Raw genomic sequence first — 25,663 nt, 5'->3', positions numbered from 1 at the left:
AAAAAGTATCGCAACAGCCTGGAAAGAGTACCCAGAAAAAAGCACACCCATTATTTTTGCATTCTCTTCTACTGATAGTTCTCTGAAGCCAGATCTGGGCTCAGAACTATGGAAATTCTGCACAAAAACGCATTTGCTCCCACTGGTGAGCTGCTGACAGTCAGCTCCACAACAGAAACACCTTTGAGTTTGGCATCAACAGATCTGGGAAACACAACTTCACCTCTATTACATTACCACCACACAGCATTTTCTCAGAATATGGCATTTCAAATAGTACCAAACCATTGATTGTGACAGACGTTTAAGGGTGGAAACAGATATCCACTTAGAGAAATTACAGGACTTTGCTCCTTTTTCCTTCGCTGTGCCATACAAGACAAATATATCACAGTGTCACTCAGGGCCAGTGCATACGGAAATGAGAGAGAGATTTTAGCAGCACTGGAAGAAGGCCCTTCTAGGGATGAGGACCTCGCAAGGTCAAAATAAACTTTTTCTTTGGTATGGGAGAGTTACCTGAAGCAGGAACTGACTAGAACAGCAGCTACTCCTTTAACAAATGCTCCTATGGTGAAGGAAGGGAAGACTGCATAGAAAATGGAATGATGAGCAAGCAAACTTAAAACCGCAACCACAGCAATGTACCCAAAGAGAGAGGAAGTTCCTTACTAGTACTTGGAGCATACTCATTCTTGGCTACACTTATTTCCCATCCTGGAAACACCGTTGAGTATGTCATCTCCTCTGAAGAGTCTTCGTCATCTGAACCATTGCCGCTTGAAGTCACATCTGCTGTGGTGATGTTAAATGTGCCATGAAGCCTGAGCCCACAAGGTCTCTTGCTGACAGCACTTAATCTTTGCTATCTCCCCAGCATGCACCCCACAGTCACAGAGGAGCCCGAACCGCACCATGCTTGCCTCGGTCCGTATCTCCTACTGGTCCTTCTTCCCACAAGACATTCATTATCTTACCATGGCCCTACTGAAGCTATCCCAATGTTGTTGTTAACTGTGTTTCTGTGTCCAGTATAGGTCACAGCACAAATGGGCACCTGTCTTATTCCATCAGAGTGAGTATAGTGCACTGCCATGACAACACACTTTTCATTTTTTCTACAATTCTTTCTCATTAAAATAATCTCCTTCTAAAGTGACTTCAAGATGGAAAATTAAAGACTCTAATACATCCATTAGAGAATATCTGAAATATTCAACCCTATCAGATCTGTAATTCATGAATAATGTGGACAAATGCTCTTTTGCTACAATGCATACTACTAGAGAGAAAGAACGTTGTACTTTCATAGAACAAAGGTAATGGCCTCAATTTGAACCAGTGGAGATTCAGTTTGGATGTTAGGAATAAAAAAAAGTCTTTTCCAAGAGAGCAGTGATGCAATGGAACAGGCTGTCCAGGGAAGTAATGGAGTCACATTCCTTGGAGGTGTTCAAGAAACATGTAGATGTGGCACTTTGGGACATGGTTCACTGGGCATGGTGATAATGGGTTGAAGGCTGGACTGGATGATCTTTGAAGGTCTTTTCCAGCCTTAATGATTTTATGATTCTTTTATTTTTCCTCTTCAGAAACATTACAGAGAAAAGCAGCAACACATACTGCCCACTGTAAATACCCTAATGTTAATGTTTCTGAAGCTTGCTGTCTTGGCTCACTGGTCATTTAGCCCCTGAAAAAGTACCATCTTAGCACGAGATTCTTTACCCCTTGTTGGCTGCGTGGGTTCTTGGGTCTTCTCTCTGGGGTATGACCACCACCACTGGTCTGAAAATGGATTCCACCATGACTGGGTGGTGGTTTTCTCCAGGTTGTCACGATGAGGCTCTGGAGCTGTTAGGACATGGTTCATTGAACCAAGAACTTGTTACTTCTTGAGAGGCTTACTTTCTCCAGCAAAGCCAAATCCACCAGCATCAGCACCCTGAGCATGCTCATGCCACTGAGAGAGATGTGAGCACAAAGGGAATGTATGAACCTGGGGTATCATTACATTCCTCCAATAGCAAAAATATCCAATCATTTTAGTGTAAGTAAACAATTTTGAATCATTCTGCTGAAGTACAAGATTATATTACCAGCTCAAATATGCAGTGTGTGTGAAATACACTCCTTTTTGACAGAAAGCATGCAAAGCTAATAAAAATGCATACACCAAGAATGAAATCCCTCAAGAAATCCAGCTTATCGTTATTTATGTTTTCTTAACTGTTAACTACAAAGCGTATGGACTTAAAACTGCAATTTTACAAAGAGTAGCAATGATGGCACCAAACCTTAACAAATTGTGCCTTTCTGGTAAGCTGTGCCTGGCTGAATAATTGTTTTCTCTTTTTGTGCTTACTTTTGACTCCTTGTATTTAATACTACTCTGACTCATATCAGAAATAAAGGATTATAGTGCTCAATCTCCAAAATAAAAACAAGTAGATCAATAATGCATTAAAATCCTCAGCACTTAAAATTACAATTGTTACTAATTTTCAACAGATATACTCTGAATCAGTATGGATATTTTGGTTAGAAGAGAGCTAATACATTCTTTAGCTTCATTTGCAGTCATGTTTCAATTTTATGTATACAGAACTACACATGATTATGTGAAAAATTCCACTAATGCTTCAAGCAATAACTTCTCAGTAAGAAACCTGTGCAAAGTTATCACAAATGCCCTAGAATTTAATTAATGAGAAGGTTTATTGTTGTATGCACATACATACACAGAAACAGATTACAAATATTCTACATGCTCATAGCATTTCCAACAACCTAAAGTTGAATAACTCCCTTAATGTTGTTTTCTGTATACCTGTCATGAAGAAGACTAGATTTAGACATAATGAACACATAATTTAGACATAATGAAGTCAAATCTGATGGATTTTCTGGAGTATTAGTATTGTGCTTACCTGATACCATCACTCTCTAACTGCAGAAACAGATCACTGTAGTATGGTAGAATTTTGTTGTGATGTTGAGCAAAAATTCTTTAAAAGCATGTAAATACATTCAGGAGAAAGCTTCTCTTAATCCATGAAGAATTAAGAAATACTACACAAAAATTCACAAATAGTGATATAGCAGCGTAAATGCTATGAATCTATTTTTTTGTTTTCCGTATCTGTTCATTGCAACAAATTCATAGTTTGACAGAAGTAGCTTGAACACGTAAGAGTGTAAGATAAATCTGAATGCAATATTAGTGAAGAAAAAAATAACACTGGCTTTCAGAAATGTCAGTCCTGCTAAAATTCAGTCATTATGACTTTAGTTTCCCCACATAAAATGCTCAGTGAGCATTTACAAGAAGATTTGGAATTCCTGTACTACCAGACATGTTCGGTGGAAATCTGTCACTCTCATTTGACCCTGTGGGCTGCATCTGGACACAAATTACACAATGAAATATGAACTCATCTACAGATAAGTGAGGTTTTCTATTTAAAAAGATTGAAAAAAGACTATTGTGAAAACAACTTTGAATGAAAAAGTGGAAGAAGTTGTGCAGGCAGAGTGCCTAGATGACTTTTATGTAAACCAAGAGGTCTGAAGATACATCAATCTGAAATGAAAATACTTAACCAGCACGGTCAGGTTGTATTTTGTTCATTTCAAAACTTAAGATTTGTCTTCTACTCCAAGCCATAAGAACTCATTTAATAAGAAAGATTCCCACAGAAGTAAGAGGCAATTTTTTAGATAGAAAGTTCAAACTCAGTAAACTAAAAATAGGTGCAAATTGATTTTCAGGCATTTCAGGGCAAGAGGAGAGGATGGCTTGCCTTTTTTAAGATCAGAAAATCTGAACATTATAAAATCTGGGCTCTGAGCAATTGAGTAACAACAAATTAGTTATCTGGGGCTTGGATGGAACTAAGATCAAAATGATCAAAATTATCAACAAGAAAATAACTGAAGTACAGAGCTGCAGAGTTTTGTTACATATCAAGCTTCAAATTATACTGAAGAATTAACACGATTTAATAGAGGAAAGATTTTTCTGACACCATCCTTTAAGATCACCTACATTGCTTACTTTTGAACAAGATAGATTAAGCTTCTGTCTATAGCATCCCTCAAGAGATGAGTCCCCTGTATGTTATTTAAGGAAATCTGCTAGTAGAGTTTGTGTCATGGGAGATAATATGCGAGATGTCAAATGACTAATACATTGATTAGCCATCGTCTGCTTCCTACCTAAGTGTTATTATTTCTGGAAATATCTTAATTCACTTTCTTGAACTAGAGGGGCTAATTGTTTTGTTGTGGTTGTTGCTCTTGTTCCAGCATTATGGAATCATTTTTGGTTCTTGACTTCACTAATTTCTATGGGTGAACTAAAGTACAGTGCATTTTGTAGCAAACATTCAGTAGAAGCATAACTACTATTCATGTCCATATTCAACTTTTCCTTGAATGGTCATCTTACTTGCCGTAGTCACTCCTACCTTCTCTCCACAGCAAGTGTTAGGAACATATTTACTTGAGTGACGAATGTGGATTTACAGCTTCTTCCACATATATAAAATATCGATGTAGATGCTTTCCTATCTAATCAGTCAAAGAATGGACAAAAGCCTTTTTTAAGTAATGAGATTTTTCAAAGTATGCTCCATATGAAGCATAAGGAAAAACTCACCAGAGCACAAGAGTGTCTAATATAAATGGATGAAAAAAATCAGTCACAGTTATTGTTTGAGTAAATTGTTCTGGTAAGTTAGGGAAGTAGATCTTTTTTTTTTCTTCTTTTTTTTCTTTTTCTTTTCCTTTTTTTTTTCCTTTTCTTTTTCTCTCTCTCAGAAGGAAAGAAAAAGCAAGTGTTCGGTTCTCCTTATCTCTTTAACTAAGTGAAAAAATAATTTCACTGTCTATTTCTGATGTAATCAGTCCAGAAAGTAGTGTCTTTTGGGGTCTTTCTGAAGTTGGACAGAATGCGTATTACACCACTTACCAGAATGCACTACTGGAAAAAAGAAAGTAGTTTTAATGCAATAATTAATTGATATAGTTATTATAATGCATAAATCTTACTAGTACTTGCAGGATGCTGTACATCATCTTCTGTGGGGAAATCAGTAGCTGTTGCCAAGATAACAGTTGATGTAGGAGAACTTTCATAACCTGCATGAAATGGATGAATCATTACTATTTCATTAGCTGAGGTGTAACTTATTACTCACAACTACTTCAACTATTCTATATTGAAAGCTTTGTTCTTTCATTTACAGAAGAGAAGAAAGATACAGAATAGGTTTTTCACATGATTCAAACTTAAATATTCTTATTTTAGTAACATAGCAAAGATAATACCAAAATAAATAATTCCAAAAGGTATATATATTACAGTGATGATGAACAATCTATCAGTGACTTCCTTGTGTGATTCAAGCCCTGACTGTACATGTGTGGCATCTGCACAGGAAATCCAGAGCAACAAGAAATGTTATTCGTACTCCCCTCCTTACTGAGAAATATTCTGAGCTTTAGCCTAAAGAACTGAACTATAAGTAAGAGCTGATAAGAATTGTCATGGCTAGCAATTGAACTACATGGCATACACCTGGGAGAATGGCTCTGGTCCTAATTCCTGAGGAAGAAAACGTTAGGATTTACCATTTATGATGTGAATCACATGGAAAAACAAGTAGAAGATTCCATTAATATACTACCAATGAAAAGCTATTTTATAACTCTTCCGCCCAATTTTTAGTTTATATTTTTTAAAAACATCAGGATTAATGGAGGATAATTATGCAGACTACTGGCATTCTTCACTGGTAAGTTGTTGGCGAGTTGATAGAAAGCCTGTGGCCAGCGGTCACACAGTAAACATCACTGTACTTAAGGTATATTTGTTTCCCATAGGCTCAATGGGAGCTGGTATTTTAGACCTCTGATCATTTCCAGTACACAAGCAACATAAAAAACAAAACCAAGTACACAGCGCCTTCACAAGAAAGCAAAATGCAGGCAAGCTGCCTTAATTCACTGATTTTCCACCCTGCTGAATGCCCTAAAAACAAGTATAGTATTTGTATTTGGTAACACTTCAGGAAATTAGAATTTGGTTCTACTACCTAAAGGAAGAAGGTATTACATTTTAATTTGACGCTTTTATCACTCTATGTGTTGTGAATATGCTGTAGAAAGAAGATGTTCCAAAAAATCCCTGTATTTGTGCAAAAGGAAATCACTTGAAATGTATACCGCTCCTTTTATTACTTATTATCAATCCATTCTATTAGAGAACAGATAAATATATGTCATCCTATCTCTAGATATTCATAAGCATTGGCTCACTAACCTATCTGTTTTCACTGCTAGACAAGTTTTTGATTCTTCAACTGAAATCAATATTTTATCAGAGACATTAGCAAATTCCTAGGACCATCTATTCTCAACATCCTGGGAAGACGTTGATGTTTCCATGTGGGAAAGTATGCATATGTACAGCTGCTTTGTACACCCATGCAAAGAGAAGAAAAAAATCTTTAGAAATTCAGTAAGTTTCTGGGTGGGTTTTTTTTCTTTTGATTGTTTGTTTGCTTTTTTCTAGCCAGAAACACACTTTTTCTTTTTACTTGCCAGTGATATAAATTAGAGACAGTGCTTCCCTTTCACTCATGATATCATTTATCTTGCAATGCAATTCTTCACACAGTTTTTATAAAAGGGATATAATTGCATCCTACTATCCTTACCATATTCTTTCACATGAAGGTCTTTTTCACCTCCTCCAGAAGAATGGTCTGGCATATGTGAGATAGGAGTAACACTTCCATAATATGAAGGACTTGATCTCCTGATAGAGGTATCCCCTGGAGTTGTGTCATGTATTGATCCACTACCTAAATTTTCATCATCCACACCTGAGGTTGAGGAGTCTCCACTATGACGTGTGCCATCTGCATTATAACGTGAGCCATCCTCATTGTCAATAACTGTTGGAAAGAATAAATAGGGCAGCTGTTGATAACCAGGAGGTACATAGCTGCATTACAATTATGATAGACAGCTATGTCTTAGAACAACAAAGATGTAAAAATAAACAGTTCATCTGTTTTTTTTTCATCTCATCCAATCTATCTAGATCATCGCTTAATGATGTGCAATGTCTTACTGTTTTAACATACATAATTGTCAAACATAGCGGCTACTCTGATTCAAACATTTTGAAATTTTGATCAGATCAGTTTGTGTTTGAACATAAGATCTTGGCTTCTGTGAAGTAATAAGAATTTTAGAATGTAATCTATTATGAACATTTTCCTCCACTTCTGGCTGCTCTTCTAACCAGAAGTTTAAATGAGATGTTGAAGGGTTGCTATCTTAAACGAAGACCTGTAGATTAAATAAACGTTAGCAGCTCTGTTGTTCAAAGATGTCAAATAAAACATGCCTCCTAACACCTTGAGACAAACTAAGCCCCATATGATTTATAGGAAGACGAGTGATTAATCGTTTTAACTACCCACAGTTTATCTATACATCTTTTTCTTCGTTGGTTTGATCTTTAAAAACAACGATTGCTTATGTGGAAAAAAGATAAAAGATCCTAAAAAATGAAAAAAAAAAAAAAAAAAGGCAAGGCTTTCTGATAAGTACAATACCTATTTCACTCTGATTGCTGAGGAAAGAAGTATCTATTCTTTCAACTGGCTCACATGCTTTGCTCCTTGATTCTGAAAAAGAAGGAAAATAAAAAATATTAATTTAAGGAAAATGTGAAAAAGTCTTGTATATACCACTATTAGTTAGATTGAAAGACTTATAAAAAATAACCTATGGGAAAGCTTCTCTTCTATTCCTAAAAATCACTTGATCCTCTTCTAATCATTGTGCTTTTAGATAGAGTTGAAGACGGTGATATTTGATTTCATCCCTTATCTGACAATCCAGAAAACTTCCAAGAAAATTTCTAAAACTGTACATAATCACAGATATTGATAATAAAGTGTACTGATACTATAGATGTGCTTCTGGAGGCTGACAAAATGTATTTCTCAGTTGAGAAATAGGTTCTGTTTAATGTAGAAGACCTCATTATCACCTTAAACAAGAATTACACGTCATGGTTATTTAATTTGTATATAAAACATCATAAATACACTTACATACCTGTTGCATTGTAACAGTATGCATCATACCGACCAGTTGTGTTTGCTGAAAGTTTGTAAATGCCTGTATGATTCGCTGCACAAAGATGATATGGATTGATTCGTGGGATAACAATATGCCCCACTATAAAACCATACCTGTGAAGTACAGAGGAAAGCACATCATATATGTGCAACAGCAGATAACAAACACTCAAGATGTCTCAAATGTGAAGAAGATAAAAATGCGCCATTATTTTCATCTTAAAAAAAAATCAGTGCATGCATTTATGTATAATTTTTGTATACACGGAATGTTTCTCTTACATGTAGCTATATAAGTCTCCAGCCCATGTAATGTAATGCCTACAGCTAAATCTAATTTAAGTGAGGATTTCATTAGTTAAGATGCTTGGATTCACAGCAAGGCGGTGAAAATGAGGGGCTAGAAAGCTATGTGTGCTTTTTATTCAGTGAGAGGATGTATCACCTGACACCATAGTTTGGCTTCTTTTTCCCTACTTTTTACATTAAGCATAACATTCTACCCAGTGCCATTTCATACAAAGATGTTTGGGTCTCAATGTTACAGTACTCTATCAAATTTAGAGAGTGACTGCAAGACACACACAAGTTTCTACTATGCAGATACCTTAGTAAAATATTCAGATACACCAGTCATTCATCCACACGTTCCTGCTGTTCCTTACAGTGGAAAAATGTGGCAACTGTGTAAAGAGCTTGCCCATTTCAGTGAAGACTGTGGTTAACAGAGTTCCATAATGCACAATGCATTGGTACTATTTTGCAATGCTGTAACACCTGGTGAATTCCAATGTATTCAGCTTGAAGGGATGAAAGAATGGTAATGAAACTGTGGCTTTGTTCTGGTTTTTGCTTTACTTCTTAATATGTACAGTCATCAGGAGGAATAAATTTCATAGCTTAGCAGTTTTTTAATCTGGGAGCCCTATTCCAGTTGCATGTATAATGTACAGAGTTCATTGCAATTCTAAAATTCTGTTGTAGGTAGAATTATAAACTACTTCACCTCCACTTCCAACTGATCCTATGATGTTGACAATGTTTAATCTGTTAATCACCTTCTTTTCTTATGATCTGTTGATTCAGCTTACTCACCATTCCACACATATTTTAGCTATTTCATACTATTATTTTTTCTCTCCTACTCAAGCTCGATAAGAGCCTAACTCTACTGACAAGGACTTCTGACATAGCATCAGCAAATAAGAGGGTGGGAGGGCTGGCAGGCAGGGAGGGAGGGAAGAACCCTATCTACATGCCTCACATATCCAAATTTGTCCTCTGCTAAGATATGAACAAGTTCAATGATAAATTCAAGAATGCAAAGTTAAAATTGTGGGGAAACATATACTGAACTTTTCTATGCCAGTGAGTAATGAATTCAATTCTTCTATATTTGCTCTTTATTTTAAATTTTTATACAGTTGAAAGCTACTCAACATGAATCTGTTATGTGATCAGGGAAAAAAAGAAAAAAAAAAAAACCCTTCAAATTTACAACTCCCCATATCAGTCTCTTTTGAACTTGAATGTTTAGGTTGACTTGTGCAATAATGTATTCAGTGTTTTGTAAAACAATGTCACGTGATTATCTAGTCTGACCTATGTTGTATTAGGCAACAGACCAATTTACAGACCATTGGACTACCCTGAGCTAGATGTCATCTTTGGGGCAAATATTCAATCCTGATGAAGCTTAGGTGAGACAAAGAATCTGTTCCAACACTTGTCTTTTAAGCCAAAATTATCATCAACTTTCAATGTCTTTGTATATATTTTGCCAAACTGAGGAATTCCTATTATTCACATTTGTTTCCCCTTAAAACATTAATTATAAAGGGTGATTGAGTTACTTAATGTATTTCTATCTTTCTTTTTTTTCTTTTTTCTGAAACTTCTGTATCCACATAATTTAAGAATGTACAAACACTGTCACCAGTTCTTCACTGGAAGTCAGTAATTTATCCCCAACAATGCTATCTGATGCTCTTTGTGTTGACTGACAGGAAAGAGTTCCTTATATTATTCGTCAGGTCATTAAATATCACAAATATTTTGTATGTAATTGCTTTACCAATTAGCCAGTGACAGAGTATGATCTGAACATCACCCTTAATGGTTTGTTGTGCTCTCAATCTTCTACTATCTTTACATTTTATCTGGAGGAGTTCATGATTTCTTCAAAACAGTTGGTAAAAAGAATATGCAAAGAGTTATTATAAAACCCAGTGCAAATGTCCATGTGCCAAAAGATGGTTTGCTCATCACATAATATAACTTACTTCAGGATGACATGGCCATCTAATTAGCAACAACAGTAATTATTACACTATGGATGGCCTTGTCACAACATATAATTTTTTCCCCCAAATTCTTTACCTGCATGTTTCAAATCCAAGTTCATGAGCTCTTTCAAATTGTTCCAGTGTTGCCAAGGTACTATTGAGAGCTCTACAGAGCTCAATTGCTTCAGTTCTTGTGAGACTGTAGCGACCATTTTTCTCCACATGAAACACTCCTCCATATCTGCAACTTACATTGAATTCTGTGATTGAAAGAAAAGAAAAGAAAATTACGAATTATTGGACTTGATGCTTCACTGAGGACCGGAAATTGATTTATTTTCAAGTATATCTCTTCCAACGCAAGCCAGCAGCAAACAGCAGATATTAATTCATTTAGAAAGAGATTTGGCACTTTAAATTAGATCGCTTTCTCCATATTTTTCTTCTTTGGGCTCAGACACATGGCAACTTTTCAAAAAATGCAAAAATGCAAGTCCACCAATACAGCATGTTTTATCATCAACAATAACAATGCAGAAGATACAAATACTTTGCGAAAATCTTTGAGACCACATTACTGCAAAAAAACAACTAATATTCTAATATATTTGAAAATATTTATTCAAAGCAGAATCATTTAAAGATGAAATTATGGTATAATCAAAAACTTTATGATCATGAGATTTCTTATTTATCTTATTGTGACCCTATTAAAGCCAAGAGACTTGCACTGGAATCTACCTGTTATGAAACCAAAGAGAACTGCACAGACATTCTGAACAAGAACAACATAATACTGTTAAATACTCTGAAAGGCAAGCTTGAAGCTCTTCTTATTCTACCAGCAGATAAGAGAAGCCTTGGCCATACATAATGTATGAGGACACATGAACCACCTTCTTGCTCCTTGTACCTCAGTTTTGACAGCATTTCCCTTCATTTTGAAAGACTTCTGCTTGCTGCGCTCTGAACTCACTCTTGAATACAAACATGTTATTGTCAACCCACATTAGAATTTCAATATATATTGCAGTAAGTTTTTTTAGTAGGAAAAAGTGTATTAGGTGGATTTCAAATAATACTGTGCAAGTTTGCACATGGAATTATCTTTAGAAAACAAGTATGAGAATAAAAGTAATGAATAAGTTTAAAATAGTATCATGGGTGCCATAGCTCTATTGTACAATTCATTTCCTGGCCTTCACTCTGAATTAGCAGTACAAAGCCTACGGGATGGGAGTGCCTCGTTCAAGCCACTACAGACACTGAATGAAAGGCAAAAGGGTTGGAGGCTCTGAGGAGATCACCGTCCGCTCCTCCCTGTTGGAAAGATGCTGCCTACACAGTGCAACAGCTGAAGAGTGAAAAGACTGTATAATCAAAGCAAAGTCTGTGTCTGAGTAAAATGAGAGGAAATATGAACATCTGCTTGTTGTCTTTTTTTTTATCTTAGCAAAAACTGTGAAGAAAGAGTTAAAAATAATAATAACTTCAATACAGAAAATATGGAAAGATCAGGATCCTTCAAAGCAACTTGAAATAACTTTGTTCCTGCCCCACCTTTCCCTCAAGAGAAAAGTGTGGTAGCAACTCCAGACCAGAATGGCAACTGCAGAGCACGCTTAATAGGAGTAGCCTGATATTCCTAGCAAAGAGAGGAGCATGTATCACTTTTATCTTATAATCTCAATGGGAATTCCACGTGCAAGAAAAGGAAAAAAGGGGGGTGTCTGCCCCATCTATTTGAAATAGAAGTTGCCATACAACAGCTGCTTTCCCAAAATATCTCAAATGCACTTCATGCATTTCATTGACACATTCTATGTGAATAACTAGCAACTTTCCTAACACCATTTTTGCTAGACAGCCTACCTTTGTCTAAAGCTAAGATGTGAAAGCTAATGATAGTAATCAAGATGTACACATTCTCCCCTCACTTTTGTTCACTAGCAAACTGAGGTTATTGTATCTACAGTGTATCTACTCACTGCTCCTGCATATTCACTGCAAGGAATGCTCCTGTCCACAGGTAACAGGAAACAATCACAGGAAACAATCAAGGAGATCAAAACAGCAGATTAAATCCAGACTGTACAGCATATCAGAAGACAACGACCATTCACAAGATAAGTAGCATCCAGTACTATTGTGGCAACTCATCCAAAAGAGCACAATAGCTGTGCATCCAATCTTAAATGTTTTTACTATAGGTAATAGAATTAATCCTTATCATTACTTGGATTGCATTTACACAAAAAGGATGTCAAAAATATCTCTCCCACTCCATTACCACACAATTATACAGATCGAGAAAAGCGCTTCATGTGTATAAAATTGATACAGATTACATAACAACTTATTGATAACATTTATTGATAGTTTGAATAACTTGTAATCCAAAAATATACCAAGGCAGCACAAATTTTAGTTTTACAAAATTTCTGCAAGTCTAACATGTTTTCTCAAAACGTCCTTTTTGGCACATGTTTTCTTCCAGAGAAAAATAGTTTTATTAAACTTTTTCTGATGACAGCCATGTCATGAGAGGCTTTTAAGGCAAGAATGAAGAGCTGGTCAGAAGGAAGAGAACACTAACAAATGTACTTTTTTTCTCTGGAAGACTTAATATTTCGCAACAAGTCTGAGTTTCCCAGTCTAAGGAGAAGCAAGTAGATTAACATAAAATGATAGCCTCAGCAACAGAAGCCTCAGCACAACATGCTCGAAAGCCATCAACACAACGTGCCTATAAGTCACAACAAATGTACTCAACAGGCATTTGTGTTGTAGATCCCAACAGATGTTTTCTCATGACAGCACAACTAAGAGCTACTCTGTGCAGAAGGTTGTGGCCCATGGCTTCAACTATGTGATGGAGCTGCTCTCACTGCTGCCTCCTGAGTGTCTCTTACTCCAAATATTCCTGATTTGAAACCTGACACTATATGGGAAGTTTTCTAATGAGCAGCTATATTAAGCATAAATGACTCAGATGGGTCTTCTCTTCACTTTTCCCTTTTTGCTTCTCTCTCCCCTGTAGAACAAGACAGGTAGATGTTTCTTAATAAATAAGCATACTCTGTGAAGCCCTAGATTATATTATATTTGAAGGTCATATCACAAAGATGTATTAGTTAATTAGAAGTAACAAATTTAGTGATTTTGGAACTAGGTTTTTTTGGAACATCAACATTTCTTCCAACAACTTCAGTTTCATATCTGAAGAACTTCTGCTATGAAGGCAGATTTCCACATCCCCTTGTTTTGGATTGCATTTGAATCCTGCAGCTTATAATAGATTTGCTGAAACATTAAGTGAAGTTCACTTTTGTTTAAAGGGAATTTGATTCAGTTCTCACCAAATTTCAGTCTATTCATGGCTTTTAAACGTTATAATATAGGTGCTGTTACCAACCAGAGATCCAGTAACGATTGGAATCGCATTTTAAGGCAGTCAGTTCCCTAACCTCCAACTGCAGAGGACAAATAGACCTACTTACACAAATAAGCTTAATAGAACTACTTGTAGGGTACAGCTCTGCACATGCATGTTTTCCATGGAAATGCTGAGCTTGGTCCAACAGTGTACATCCTGCACACCAGGATGCTTCTGAAAAGCACCAGGCACATTGCACGTGTGCTGAACATCTGCACTGCAGAAGAACTGAGGCTCCCAGGAAGCCGTATCCATGCAATGTGTGAGAACACGTGGCTGGCCAGGAAGCGCCAGGGACACATGTGGCAATCTCATTTGCAAAACTGGTTTTGAGGCCATTCTCTTAGCTGGCACTTTGCCCTAAAATAATGTTGAGACGGAGAGCTTTGTTCTTATTTTGACTATATCTTCTAAACCTGCTATTAAGAGTGTCTGCAACACTATTGCAGCACAGGCACTTCTGTTTTTGAAGTGGCGAGTGTGAAAAAAGGATAACAGTGATGCCTAAAACTCACATAATGTTTCATAGTCTCAACACATTGTATAAACCCAGCATCTCCTCTGTGAAGGCAGTAATTTCCACATTTTAAATATGGCAAACTACGGATGCAGAGGACACTGATCAGAACTATGCAGTCAGCCAGGGAACCTGGAAATCAAACTCCAGAGTTCTTACATTATGGCTCCACATTGTGTGCCAGACTGTTACTGATCCCCTCACCGCATATGAAGTTTCAAAGGAGCTGATTCAGAGTGGACTCAGAGCAGAATCACAACAGGCATCCAAACCTTCCCTGCTGCCCCCTCCTATAGCTTGGCAGTCTTTGAGGGCTGACAGGCCATGATTTGTCCATGACACCCACATGATTTGCTGCTGCTGAAAGACAACATTGTTTAATAACAGCTCTTAAAAGAGGAAAAAGGACTAAACATGCCTGAATTGTCATGATCATTAATCTCATACAGACCATGAGACTTGGCTGACTCAACTCAAAGCCATGGAATGCCCTTAAGCTTGCACTGAATTTTATAAGCATGGAAAACATTAACACAAGTCATTTCTCCCTTCCTTTCCTACGACTTCTGGTGCTCTGCCTCTCTCTCTAGCTCTTCCTTTTTTTCTTTTTTTTTTTTTTTTTTTTTTGGTCATGAGCAGACACTCAGAAAACAGCTGCAAGTTCTTCAGTAAACCTTTTAAAGCTATCACCAATTCTGTATCTAAACCAAACTTAATTACTGATTTTCAGCCCAGACTACTATCCTTGTTCTCCTGAGAATTTGCCAGCTAGACCCCACTGTTGTGATATAACTAGATGAGATAGACTAAAGAGCCTTCTTGTCCCTTCATGAAATTGTGAGTTACACCCCATTTGTTAATACCAGAGACTTGTTAGAAGCTGTCACCATAAGAAGCCAGGTGCAATTCCATTTCCATCCTGGTTCTGCAACCCTTACTCACAGTGAGTAGTGTTGACACACAAAAATTTTTCCCACTATAGTAACTTCTCCAGAAAGACGTTTTATGTACTGTGTGGATGGTTCATGTACTGCTTTCTACTCTTCATTGCTTTCAGGAGAAAACCTAGTGGTTTCATTCTCAAGGTGGATGATGTCTCTCATATATATATACTTAAAGGTATATAAAGGTATATAAAGATATATATATATATATATAAGAGTTTTTTAATCACTGCATAGATTCATCAAAGTAAATGAAGTGGAAGACATGTGAAAACCTTGTTCCACTTTACAGAAAATCTGTAGAAGAACATCAGCTTGTTAATAGATTTCTTGGTAAAACCACTGTGTGTATCACTGCATGGCAACAAAAAGGAAACATTAGTATGTTGTTCTCAGGGGGATTTTTCTCTTTGGTTTGTGGTTCAGGATGATTGACTGGTAACCACGATGTGATAAACTGGGTCTGAAAACAGGGACAGAACTAGAGTCTTAAAGTTGCAGGCAGTTTCATTCTCTGTTTGCTTATGTGGCTTCTACTCTTAGCTTATAAGAGATTTGCTCTAAGTTTTTTACGCAGATTTCAGGCTTTAGGCAGATATAAATGGGTAAATGTTTCCTTAGAATCATGGGTTATTTAATTGTATAGATTATTTAATCTTGTACCGACACCAACGAAAAGGATCAACTTGCTTACTACTGTTATCAACACTGTTAATATTAGTGCCTGTTTTAGTGCTCATAATGAATAAGAGAAAAGTGGCATTTTATAAACATCAAAATCCTTTTAAAAAGAGCTCCTGGTAATTAATTTTCCTCTCAAAGCAAATCTAGAAAATGGATGATAGGAGTCCTAAGACCTGTACATGAGTCAGATCTCAGTTTTCGGTTCAGATCTATCTGCTACAGTTAGTGTTTGCTTTTTAAATGTTTATTGGGAAAACCACTTTATGGCTGAATCATAATGCTGAATACAAAACTCATGTGGGATGAGTTCATGAAAAATTTCAGAAGCCAAGACATTCTGTCTGTAGAAATACTAAGAAAGCACCACTACTGTAATTTTGATATCTGTGACAACTTGAATAAACAAAAATATTGTTCAGTGATCACCTAATACATACATGCTGGCCTGAATGACTTGATTATTTGCTGATTATTCCACCATTTCTTTAGAGTCTATTAGTAAATCCATTCCCTACACCAATTCACAGTCCAGGCAACTGTAAGGGCATGCAGAAGCTTTCACCTTGATGTCAGAAGTTGGACTAAAGCCCAGGTCAGTACTGCTGGAAACCACTGGATAGCTGTTCATTTGATTACGTAAAATGATTCATTAGTCCCAGCCCCATTCACTAATAGACACGTGTCGACATCGTTAAAACACACCTACACCTGAATCCCTCAGGGCATGATGGGGAAAGGAAAGTTGTACCGGGAAAATCTGACTCTAAACTGGCATGACTACACACTGATGAAAATTTAGAAGTCAAATTCTGCAGAATCCACGTGAGTTAAGCAAGCATGTTTGTGTGAGGTTGTAGAGCTTTACCATCACAACAAAAAAGTGCCAAGGATCAAGCAACTTGTTTGTCTTCCAGTGTGGATGGGTGATGTTTTTATTTTCTCCCAGCTGTGATTCTTGTTCCTCTAGTCCCCCTTCTCTATAGAAAGTAGAGAAAAAAAAACTGGAAATAAGCCACCTACATCATATGCAAGGTCTCTCCAAATAATGGCTGGCACAAGGTGAAGGTAATTTACAGATTCCTGGGAGTTGGCAGATGAAACACTTTCCTTGGTATCCTGCCAAGTTGCGAAACTTAAAGTAATTTATAAGAAATATATTTCCAGATACAGTGATTATAAACCATATCTTCTGTTTTCTAAGTATTCCTTGTGGATACTTAAAGCTCAGTGATCCTTGTGGGTCCCTTCCAACTCGAGATATTCTGTGAATGTGTGAAAAGTTTTGTTCTTCAGTTTAAAACTCTCATGTTTTGAAACAATGAGTTTGCATAAACTAAGAGGAAAGCAAAACAATTTCAAAAAATAATTAATTTAATTGCTTACTGGGTTTCAATATAAGCTGACAGTTTAAGGAACCCAGTCCAACATTTCCTTGTAGAATTAATTTTAATTTCTTATTTTTATTTCAGTTTGGCATAGGAAATTCACAGAATATCCCCAGTTGGAAGGGACCCATAAGGATCATCAAGTCCAACTCCTAGCTCAGCTGCGGCTTATACACCTTGCACTCCAGACCATTCCTCATCTTCATAGCCCTCTTTTGCATGCCATAACTTATTCAGACTTCAATCAGTGCAATCTAACAGACATTTCTGAATCTTGAAAATTTTTGTGAGAGAAAAAAATCACAGCTGCATCTCTAACAGATTGCTAATATTCAGAAAGAAAATCTCTGCACAGCTGGCTTTTTAAAGGCAGCAAAGTCCAGGAACACACTTGAAAAGGAATTACCTGCATTCAGTGAGGGCTGTCTGCTGTAAATAGAAACAGCATTTTCTTAATAGCTGGGTGTGGTGACAAGAAAGTGAAGATGTCTCCATAGATTCAGAGCTATAAAATCAGACCTTTCTTTGAAGTTATGCCAAAGCTGTTCCTACTATGCAGTTATATTTGGGAACGTAGTAATTTTGGCTGAAAAGGCAAATAAGATTGTAGCTTCCTTACATCTCTGTTAATTGTTAACTATGTAAAAAGCCATGACTTAACTATGCTTACCCTATGAGCCAAGTGGACTGAGGTTACCCTTTGAAATGAAAAGAAAGTACTAAGGAGAGATGTGGCAGGGATACAGACAACAGTATGAAAAGGGTGACCTGCAGTAAGATAATCTCCTTTCCCTACCAAATATTAATAAGTATCCCTAATGTCTCTGTGCTACTTCAGCCAGCACCCACTCAAAAAAGCATGTAGAACAGAGCTCAAGTACTTGGCTTCCTTCTAAGTTGTTCTCCCTATATATACCTACATGCCACCAAAATCAATTGTCTATTTGATTGCTGGTACTTAGAGATCATCAGTATCTCAGTATGATAGTTTCCCTGACTACCAATTTACCTTCACAAAAACAGGGGGATGGTGGGAGGAGGAGTGGCACTATTATTAAATAAAGCATTCAGAATACAAGTAAGTACAAGAAATATGTTCAGTTCCTCAGCATTTGCTGCAGAAAGAAAGTTTGCTAATGCATCTTCCAAACTTGCTTCATCTCCTTGGCAACAGTTGCTCTGATAAACATCCTCAGTGAGCCTATACAGTGTCACCAGTTACAATAAACTTCCTTGTTGCTGACATTAATATTACTTTTTTTGCAATAGCTTTACCCAGCAGTGGGTTGAAAGTCTTCAGACTCCACTAGAACACGGTACAGCTGTGCAGCACCTCTTCGGAAAAATTGCAGGCAGTGAAATCATAGTCTTGGAATTAGACAGTTATCAGATATGCCCCCCTGCATATGATGAAAACATGATCATCGTTGGCATACCAGCAGTGCTTCAGGCTGTACAATAAGCAGTCTAATCCCAAAGGCTGAATAACAAGGACTGCAAAGTGAATCAGTTGGGACTGGTTCCACGCAACCCAGGTGAAGAAATGTGCAGGAAATGAAAGCTGGTGATTAATAGTTGGAGTCTGATCTTCATTTTTTTGACTGAAAGTAAATTGTTATGTCATTTGGGATAAAAGCAGGGGAAAAGCTCTGTTGCTCAGCAGACAGATCCCAAGCCTGGAGCTCAAAGTGCCTTACGTCTATTCCCTGCTCTGTCATTTACCTGCTGGTATAATGCAGATATACCAATTCATCTCTCTTTGCCTCAGTTTGCAACTAACCTCCCTAACAAAGCAATCTGAGATTGACTGATAAAGAACACTGTAAGAGCAAAGAACTATTACAGTGTTATTTTATTGTGTTCTTACAAGTTTTGCAGTCAGCCTCCATCTAAGCTTTGAGAAGTCACGGGAAGCCTACTTAAAGTTTTTTGGTTACTTAGATAAAGGATTCATACAAAATCAGACATAAGATCAACAACTCCAATTAAGTGATAGATTTTAAATTCTGCCAGTTTGCAGCATGCTAGCTAATAAAAACAGCAGGTGAGAGTTGAGACTATTCTTCACCTAACATTTAAAAATTTCTTGGTAAATATTTTCTGAACTTAAAGAAAAAAATCCCCCATGAAAACCTCTAGTAAATGTTCACAGAATTTTTACAAGTTCATTACAGAAAAGCAATCAATGATCAAAACCGAAAAGAAGAAAAAAAGACATTGAATAAAAAAAGTAGAATATCACTGCCTTGAACAAGGCCCCTGTAAAAAAACAACAGCTATAGGAACCTCAAGAATCTTTTTAAAAGCTCTGAAAACTAGACAGCTAATGTAAAGATAATATTAGCCTGGTAGACACACTGAAAGGAACAAGACTTCTTAGAATATGCTTTACATACTAAGATGTCAAAGGACAAACAGGAGTCCTTGTCAGTCCTTATTCAGCATTCAACTTCCTCACAATGCAGACAAACTCATACACGGTTTCTTTCACATCCCCACTCAAACATCTGGAAAAAGCTAGGAAAAAAAAAACAATCTTTTTTTTTAAAGCAGTTTCTTGTATGAATTTGCAAGGAAGTACCTTGCAAAATAATAGCACAATTTTAAACAATTAATGAGGGTGCCAAGTTCTTAACTGCATATCGATTGAAATATTGTCCAGTAATCCATACAACTTGACGAAGACCTCACTGGTGACTCAAAGTGGAGCACTGAAATCTCCAATGTAACAGATATTTTAATGACTCAAAGTAGATTCAGCTTTCTCAGATTAAAAATATAGTTGCAACTTTTGTACACAGCTTTGAAGTTAGAAACATGTGTAAAATACTACTATTGAATACTTGTGATTTTCACAAAAAAAAAAAGGCTAATGATATATGATATCATCTGCATTCCTAAGGCCTGCAGAATATGCAGGAGTCAAAAGCACTGATACTTGTGTTTTTTGGAATAATCACTGTCCTAACAAACAATTGGATGAAATCTGTGACCAGTCACTTACACAACCCAATTAGATGCTGAATGATAATTAAATCATGAACAAAACTTGAAGAAAGCTACTTATTTGAATCAACGTCTGGCAAAAATCTAACTTTGTGAGTATGTTGATCCCAGTGTGAATCTCTCTGTAAAAACACAAGAGGCACCAGGCAACGAGTACATCTTCAACAGAGGGATGGCAACCACAGCACTTTTAGGATCATTGCAAAGTATACTACAAAGTACTGAAAAAAAATCAGACTCAAGAAATGATTATTTCGTATGCATTTCCTGAAAACGGTGAAATTTAATTCCGGAAGAATTAGGACAGACAGTGAAAAAGCCCAAGATTTTCATTGGTAGAAAGATTTGGTTTGTGACCTGCAGTATATATTCAAACAAAAAGTCAGATTTGAAAATGATCACTTTCTATAAGTACGTGCAATGATTAACACAATTGTCTTCATCAAATCCTATCTGGAGTCTATGCAAGTCAATGGAAAAGTTAAAGGCACTTAAATCAGTACAATCTCCTTGCAATGGAAGAGAACAGTGTCACACCCACTCCTCCCTCTTTTTTTCCAATACCTCAGGGGCTGGGATCACAAAGCCTGTAAACAAAAATGCCTAGGCCAGCAGGCAGCTTCTACTGGAACTTTTGGTGGCACAATATTTCCACTTGCTGGATGCCACATGACTCTACGCATCCGTACCGCAGTTTCAAAGATCTTGAGATTTCTACCAAAAATATCAACTAGCAAGAAATTTTCATAACATATATACAGGTTGTTTGTATGTCAAGTTAAATGTTCAGCTCAATTTCTTAAATAATCCTTACAGTTCTAGTCTTGAATCTTTTAAGAAAAGTTTTAGGAAAAAGTTATTCCTATTGTTTGCAATTATCATTAGGATGCATATAAATTTGTTGTTACTGCAAATATAGGGAAAATTGCAAAATGCCTCATATATCTGTCCTACTTTATTACTGTCCCCAGATATTTTTCATGGGAGTAAGGATTCACATGCATGAGGGAAGAATGGGACAGAAGTACTGGCAGTGTGAACTCGGTATTTTGTGAATTCCAGTACTACATTAAATCCTACATGTGTTTAGGTATGTGCACTTCTGTTTGAAGACAATAATCCTCAAGTAGTGGATTTGATGCCTTCCTGAAGTGTAGCCAGTGATTTTGCTGTGGTGCTCACAAATCCTAATAATCTTCTATTTTAATGAATATATGTGAATTTTATTAAAAGATTCAAAATTATGTCAACATTTCAATAGCAAATGATGAAGTGACAGACCTCAGTTCATGCACTGTAATTTTCCCGAGATTGGAAAGTATTAAGAAGTTACATTCACTTTGAGCAAAAGTCAATTCAAATAGCAAATCAGGCATAAGTCTCATCATAAGTAGAAAAGCCTAAATAGGTGTTTTTGGAAGAAAAATGGTTACATTCTAGAAGAAAAAAAAGTCAAAGTACATTAGACAAAGTAAACAACTGATCTTCTGTGATTCCCCTCATGATGAGTAGGTACAAAAGTACAAGATGAATTGAGACCAAAAAGTTTACAGCAGACATGAAAAAGAAAGGAAACCAGTAAAGGACGCTGAGAACAGAAGTGTGAAGATGTCATCACATACTAAGTAAAAACAGAAGCAAGAAGTTCTTTACACAAAGCAGAGATAGCTCTTAGAAACAGCAGAAGTAGCTGATGCAGAGTGGGAACACTTCTGAGGATGATCTACTATCAGTCATAGTCTCTAAGAGTCTTGAACAGTCTGAAAGAGTCTTAGGCACACCATACAACCAGCTTCTGAAATTCTGCTCATTCGTCTGACTCTTAAAACTATTTGTTTTGAAAGAATGGGAGATACTGGGTGCTTAGCAATCCACTTGAGATACTGATCCAGTAAATAAAAAAGCAAAAGATAGACTTACATGGGACATGAACATGTTGCTATAGCCATGATTGTGAATATATTCATATGAAATCAGGCTTTGTCAGGTGTTAATAAAAGGTGTTAATATGTTGTCTTGCAATTGCTGCACCTGAATTTCCTGTGAGTCAACGGCAATAGGATTGTGACTTGTACTGATAAAGTGATATGGCCAGAGCACTGAGTATGAGCAACAAAGTCGGTAAAGTGTCTGATAGGGTCAATAAACTCAGTGCAGGTCTGCAAACAATGGCTTATAAAGCGCTTCATGAATTAGGAAAATACTTATCTCTTGCTCATAATGAAACACATACAGGAATATTTTCTCGCATGTATTGTCCAAATGTGGTAAGGACTGAGTAGCCAGGTGCAGACTACCAAGCAGCCAGTAACTAAGAAGTTTCCTATTTTAAGATGCCAGCTTTCCAGAAATGCTCCAGTCCTCTCTACTCTTGTAAGCTTCTGCAATTGGAAGAATTTTACTCGAGGACTTTTCTCTTCTGAATAATAAAAAATGCTTATTTCAGCTGAAATAATCTCGTATCCGAAATCACGGCTGCTTTCTGAAATCCAAGCTAAAAAAAAAAAAAAAAAAAAGCACTTATCTTGTGGATGGAGCACTATGCTGAGGCTGAGGAGAAAACTTTCTGTTTCCAGCTACATTACTTTGCTTTCTCTCCATTTCCCCACACGTAAGGTGGGGGCAACATCACTAACTTCCAAAGCACTACAACAAAAGTTAGCTTCTCTTGTCTACAATGAGCATATCTGCCAATTCACTTGGCTCTCACTAGCTAAGGTCTTTTTTTCTGTTAAATGACAATATACTCAGATATCAGTTTCTATGGTAACTTAAACACATTCAGCCTGATGCCAACTGTGCTGTTTATGTTGACAAAATGCATCAGATGAGACAGCTGATCTCTCCAGACCAAATGTTGTAACATTTACATGAACTCCATGTTATGCAGGAAAAAGAATGACTACAGAACTAAATTTCATCAGAGACATCTCCTCTTTCTAAAGTGATATATTGAGAAAGTGTAAACATTTGAGTTCTCTTTAAGAAAAACCCAAGTTCTTCTTTTACAGTATCAGAGAGAATCCAGCAAGTGACAAATGGAAGGAGAACATTTCAGACACATGTTCATGTCCAGTTCAAATGTTTAAGGCAATATAACATGCGTTCAGAAGAGAGCACTGCATTTTGACGATGCAGTTCTGTAACAATAGATTTTATAAGCACTTTTATAGGTTATTAATGTATATAGTCCTTGTTGAGCTCAAGATTTCCAATGCTGTGGCTATTCTATATTTCCTAACAGGATTGTGACAACACAGAAGCAACAGAAGTAAGCTTGTCTGTATTTTGTTTTGAAGGGTAACCAAGTCAAGTAGAGAGTTTTTTGAACTTTTCCTCTTTTGCTCAGCAAAGGAAGGTCACTAAGAAATTCATTCATTTGCAAATGTGAAATTTCAGATAAAAATGCCACTGATATTTAAGGGCACCACTGTGCTAGTTTTGCATTGCTCTGCAGACAATATATTTTTTACTCTTGTCTAATTTACCATAGCACTGGACTGCACTGGCACATATACACATAACAGGCTTTCTTAGGAAATATAAAACAACTTAAGAAAAAAAATATCTCTAACTCCAGAATCATGAACTACTTGTAATATGAACTGCTTAGACAAAAATATACTCTCAGCAAAGGGTTAATAAAAAATACATTCGGATGCAGTCATTGATCTCAATGGCATCTAAATCCCAGGACATGCCTTCCCATGAGAACTGGATGATCACGCTTTTCTCCAATTCTCAGAAACCCACACAGACAGAAAATCCTATCTAATCCTTATGCCTAAACGTAACAGTGCTGGTCTTAGCCTTCTACTTTGCTCTGTTTCTCTGTCTTAAAAGCCAGTTAATGCTGTGCTAAGTTCAGGATGAACACCAGCTGCATCATTACTAGATAATGTGTGAGACTTAGCAGACCAAGGAGAGGTGGAGAACACAAAGCTGAACTACCCAGACCACTTGCCATCCAACAAGCAGCCAGGAAATACAGCTGTAAGAAAAAGAATGAATGGGACTGATCTAATGGAAATATCAGGAGATACAAAAGTCATATACATCCTGAGAAAAGCTCTGCAACCTTTTACACCAGAGCAGTAAGCAAATGGATTCAGGCTTTTCTGGGGCAAGCCATAAAAGCAGAAAAGAAACTTTTCTCTAGTTAGTCACCATGGGAAGTTGCCTCACATGCTCACAGTGCCTGCCTGTTGCAGCTGTACATACAAGGTCTGGGAATTTGACAGCTGCCTGTCTATAACTTTAGCCGTGTCCATTCAGATATCAGTGAAAACCAAGTACTTATTCTCTGTAGCTATAAAAAGAATTTGTTATATTCTGGAAAAGTGGAGTTTAAGAGTTTAGTGCTCAATACAACACTCCTAGCGAAGCATTTTTATTTTCTGTGCTGGAAGAGTTCTATGCTTTTTCTCCTCTCAAGAAGGCAGTGATTTTTTGCCACTGAAATATAAGAGTAACATTTTATTAACATCACTCTTTGGAAGTCAGTGGATGCTCTGCCTTGTAAGTCTCACATTAATCCCGAGGATAGCAAGTCAGACTTGCCAGCATAGAAGGCTGAAATGAAATTTAAAAAAGGGTGAATAAGAAAATTTTCATATTCCTTGAGCCTTCACTGAGGCTTGCCTCCTGAAAGAGCTTGGTCTCCACATTCCCTTTTGCCTGAGAATGTCTTTGCTGCTGAGCAACATTTTTTTTACTGTATTAAATAGATTTATTCCTTTATTACAGACACAGGCTGATAAGAGTCCAAGTTTATTGGACTGCTTCAGCCAAATGCCACAGAGAGCTGGATTAATGGGGAAAATGGGAAATAGGTAGAAGCTGTTGTTCAACACAGAGGTGTGTGAATCTAAAAGATACACTTGGCTACCAACTGGATACACACAGTTGCTGCATAGGGGCACTCAAATTCTCCAAATCTGTAGCCTTTTGGTTATGTGATATTCTGGCATGGCAGCCAGATGGCCCACCTACAGGTTAAGGGCATTGGGTCTGTTCCTGGGTCTTCCCCTGTCTTGCTGAGTCATTTTGTGACTCCTGACACTCAGCTTTCCCAGAGTATCAAGCCTTTGTGCATAAACACCCCTTACGATATCAAGAAAAGAAATGGTAGTTATCATTACAAAGTTTTTGCCTCAAACAGGAAAGAGACATGAATGGATTTAATACATCATCCTTCTGTTAATCATTAAATCAATTTTAAAGTTCTCGAATCTAAACAAGTGT

The 25,663-nt window shown here is 36.8% G+C and overlaps 1 protein-coding gene across 10 annotated transcripts in view; it reads right to left on the bottom strand.

Annotated features, from left to right (window-relative positions):
* CD44 (CD44 molecule (IN blood group)) overlaps positions 1-25,663 on the bottom strand; it is a 60,218-nt gene that overhangs the window by 27,633 nt on the left and 6,922 nt on the right. For 9 of the 10 annotated variants that reach the window (XM_090140777.1, XM_090140778.1, XM_090140779.1 and 6 more), the window contains exons 2-6: positions 10,542-10,707; positions 8,140-8,276; positions 7,632-7,703; positions 6,723-6,962; positions 5,053-5,142 (exon numbers count right to left, since the gene is read on the bottom strand). In XM_090140777.1, the coding sequence (XP_089996903.1) occupies positions 5,053-5,142; positions 6,723-6,962; positions 7,632-7,703; positions 8,140-8,276; positions 10,542-10,707 (705 nt within the window). Of the gene's footprint in view, positions 1-672; positions 796-1,728; positions 1,855-5,052; positions 5,143-6,722; positions 6,963-7,631; positions 7,704-8,139; positions 8,277-10,541; positions 10,708-25,663 lie in introns of all 10 variants that reach the window. The other variant, XM_090140785.1, reaches the window with a different exon arrangement.

Source organism: Phasianus colchicus, chromosome 5, assembly GCF_987193195.1.
Source record: "Phasianus colchicus chromosome 5, bPhaCol1.hap1.1, whole genome shotgun sequence".
In the NCBI taxonomy this organism is placed as follows: Eukaryota; Metazoa; Chordata; class Aves; order Galliformes; family Phasianidae; genus Phasianus; species Phasianus colchicus.
The sequence above is the reverse complement of the archived record's forward strand: the minus strand, read 5'-3'. Positions and strand labels throughout refer to the sequence as shown.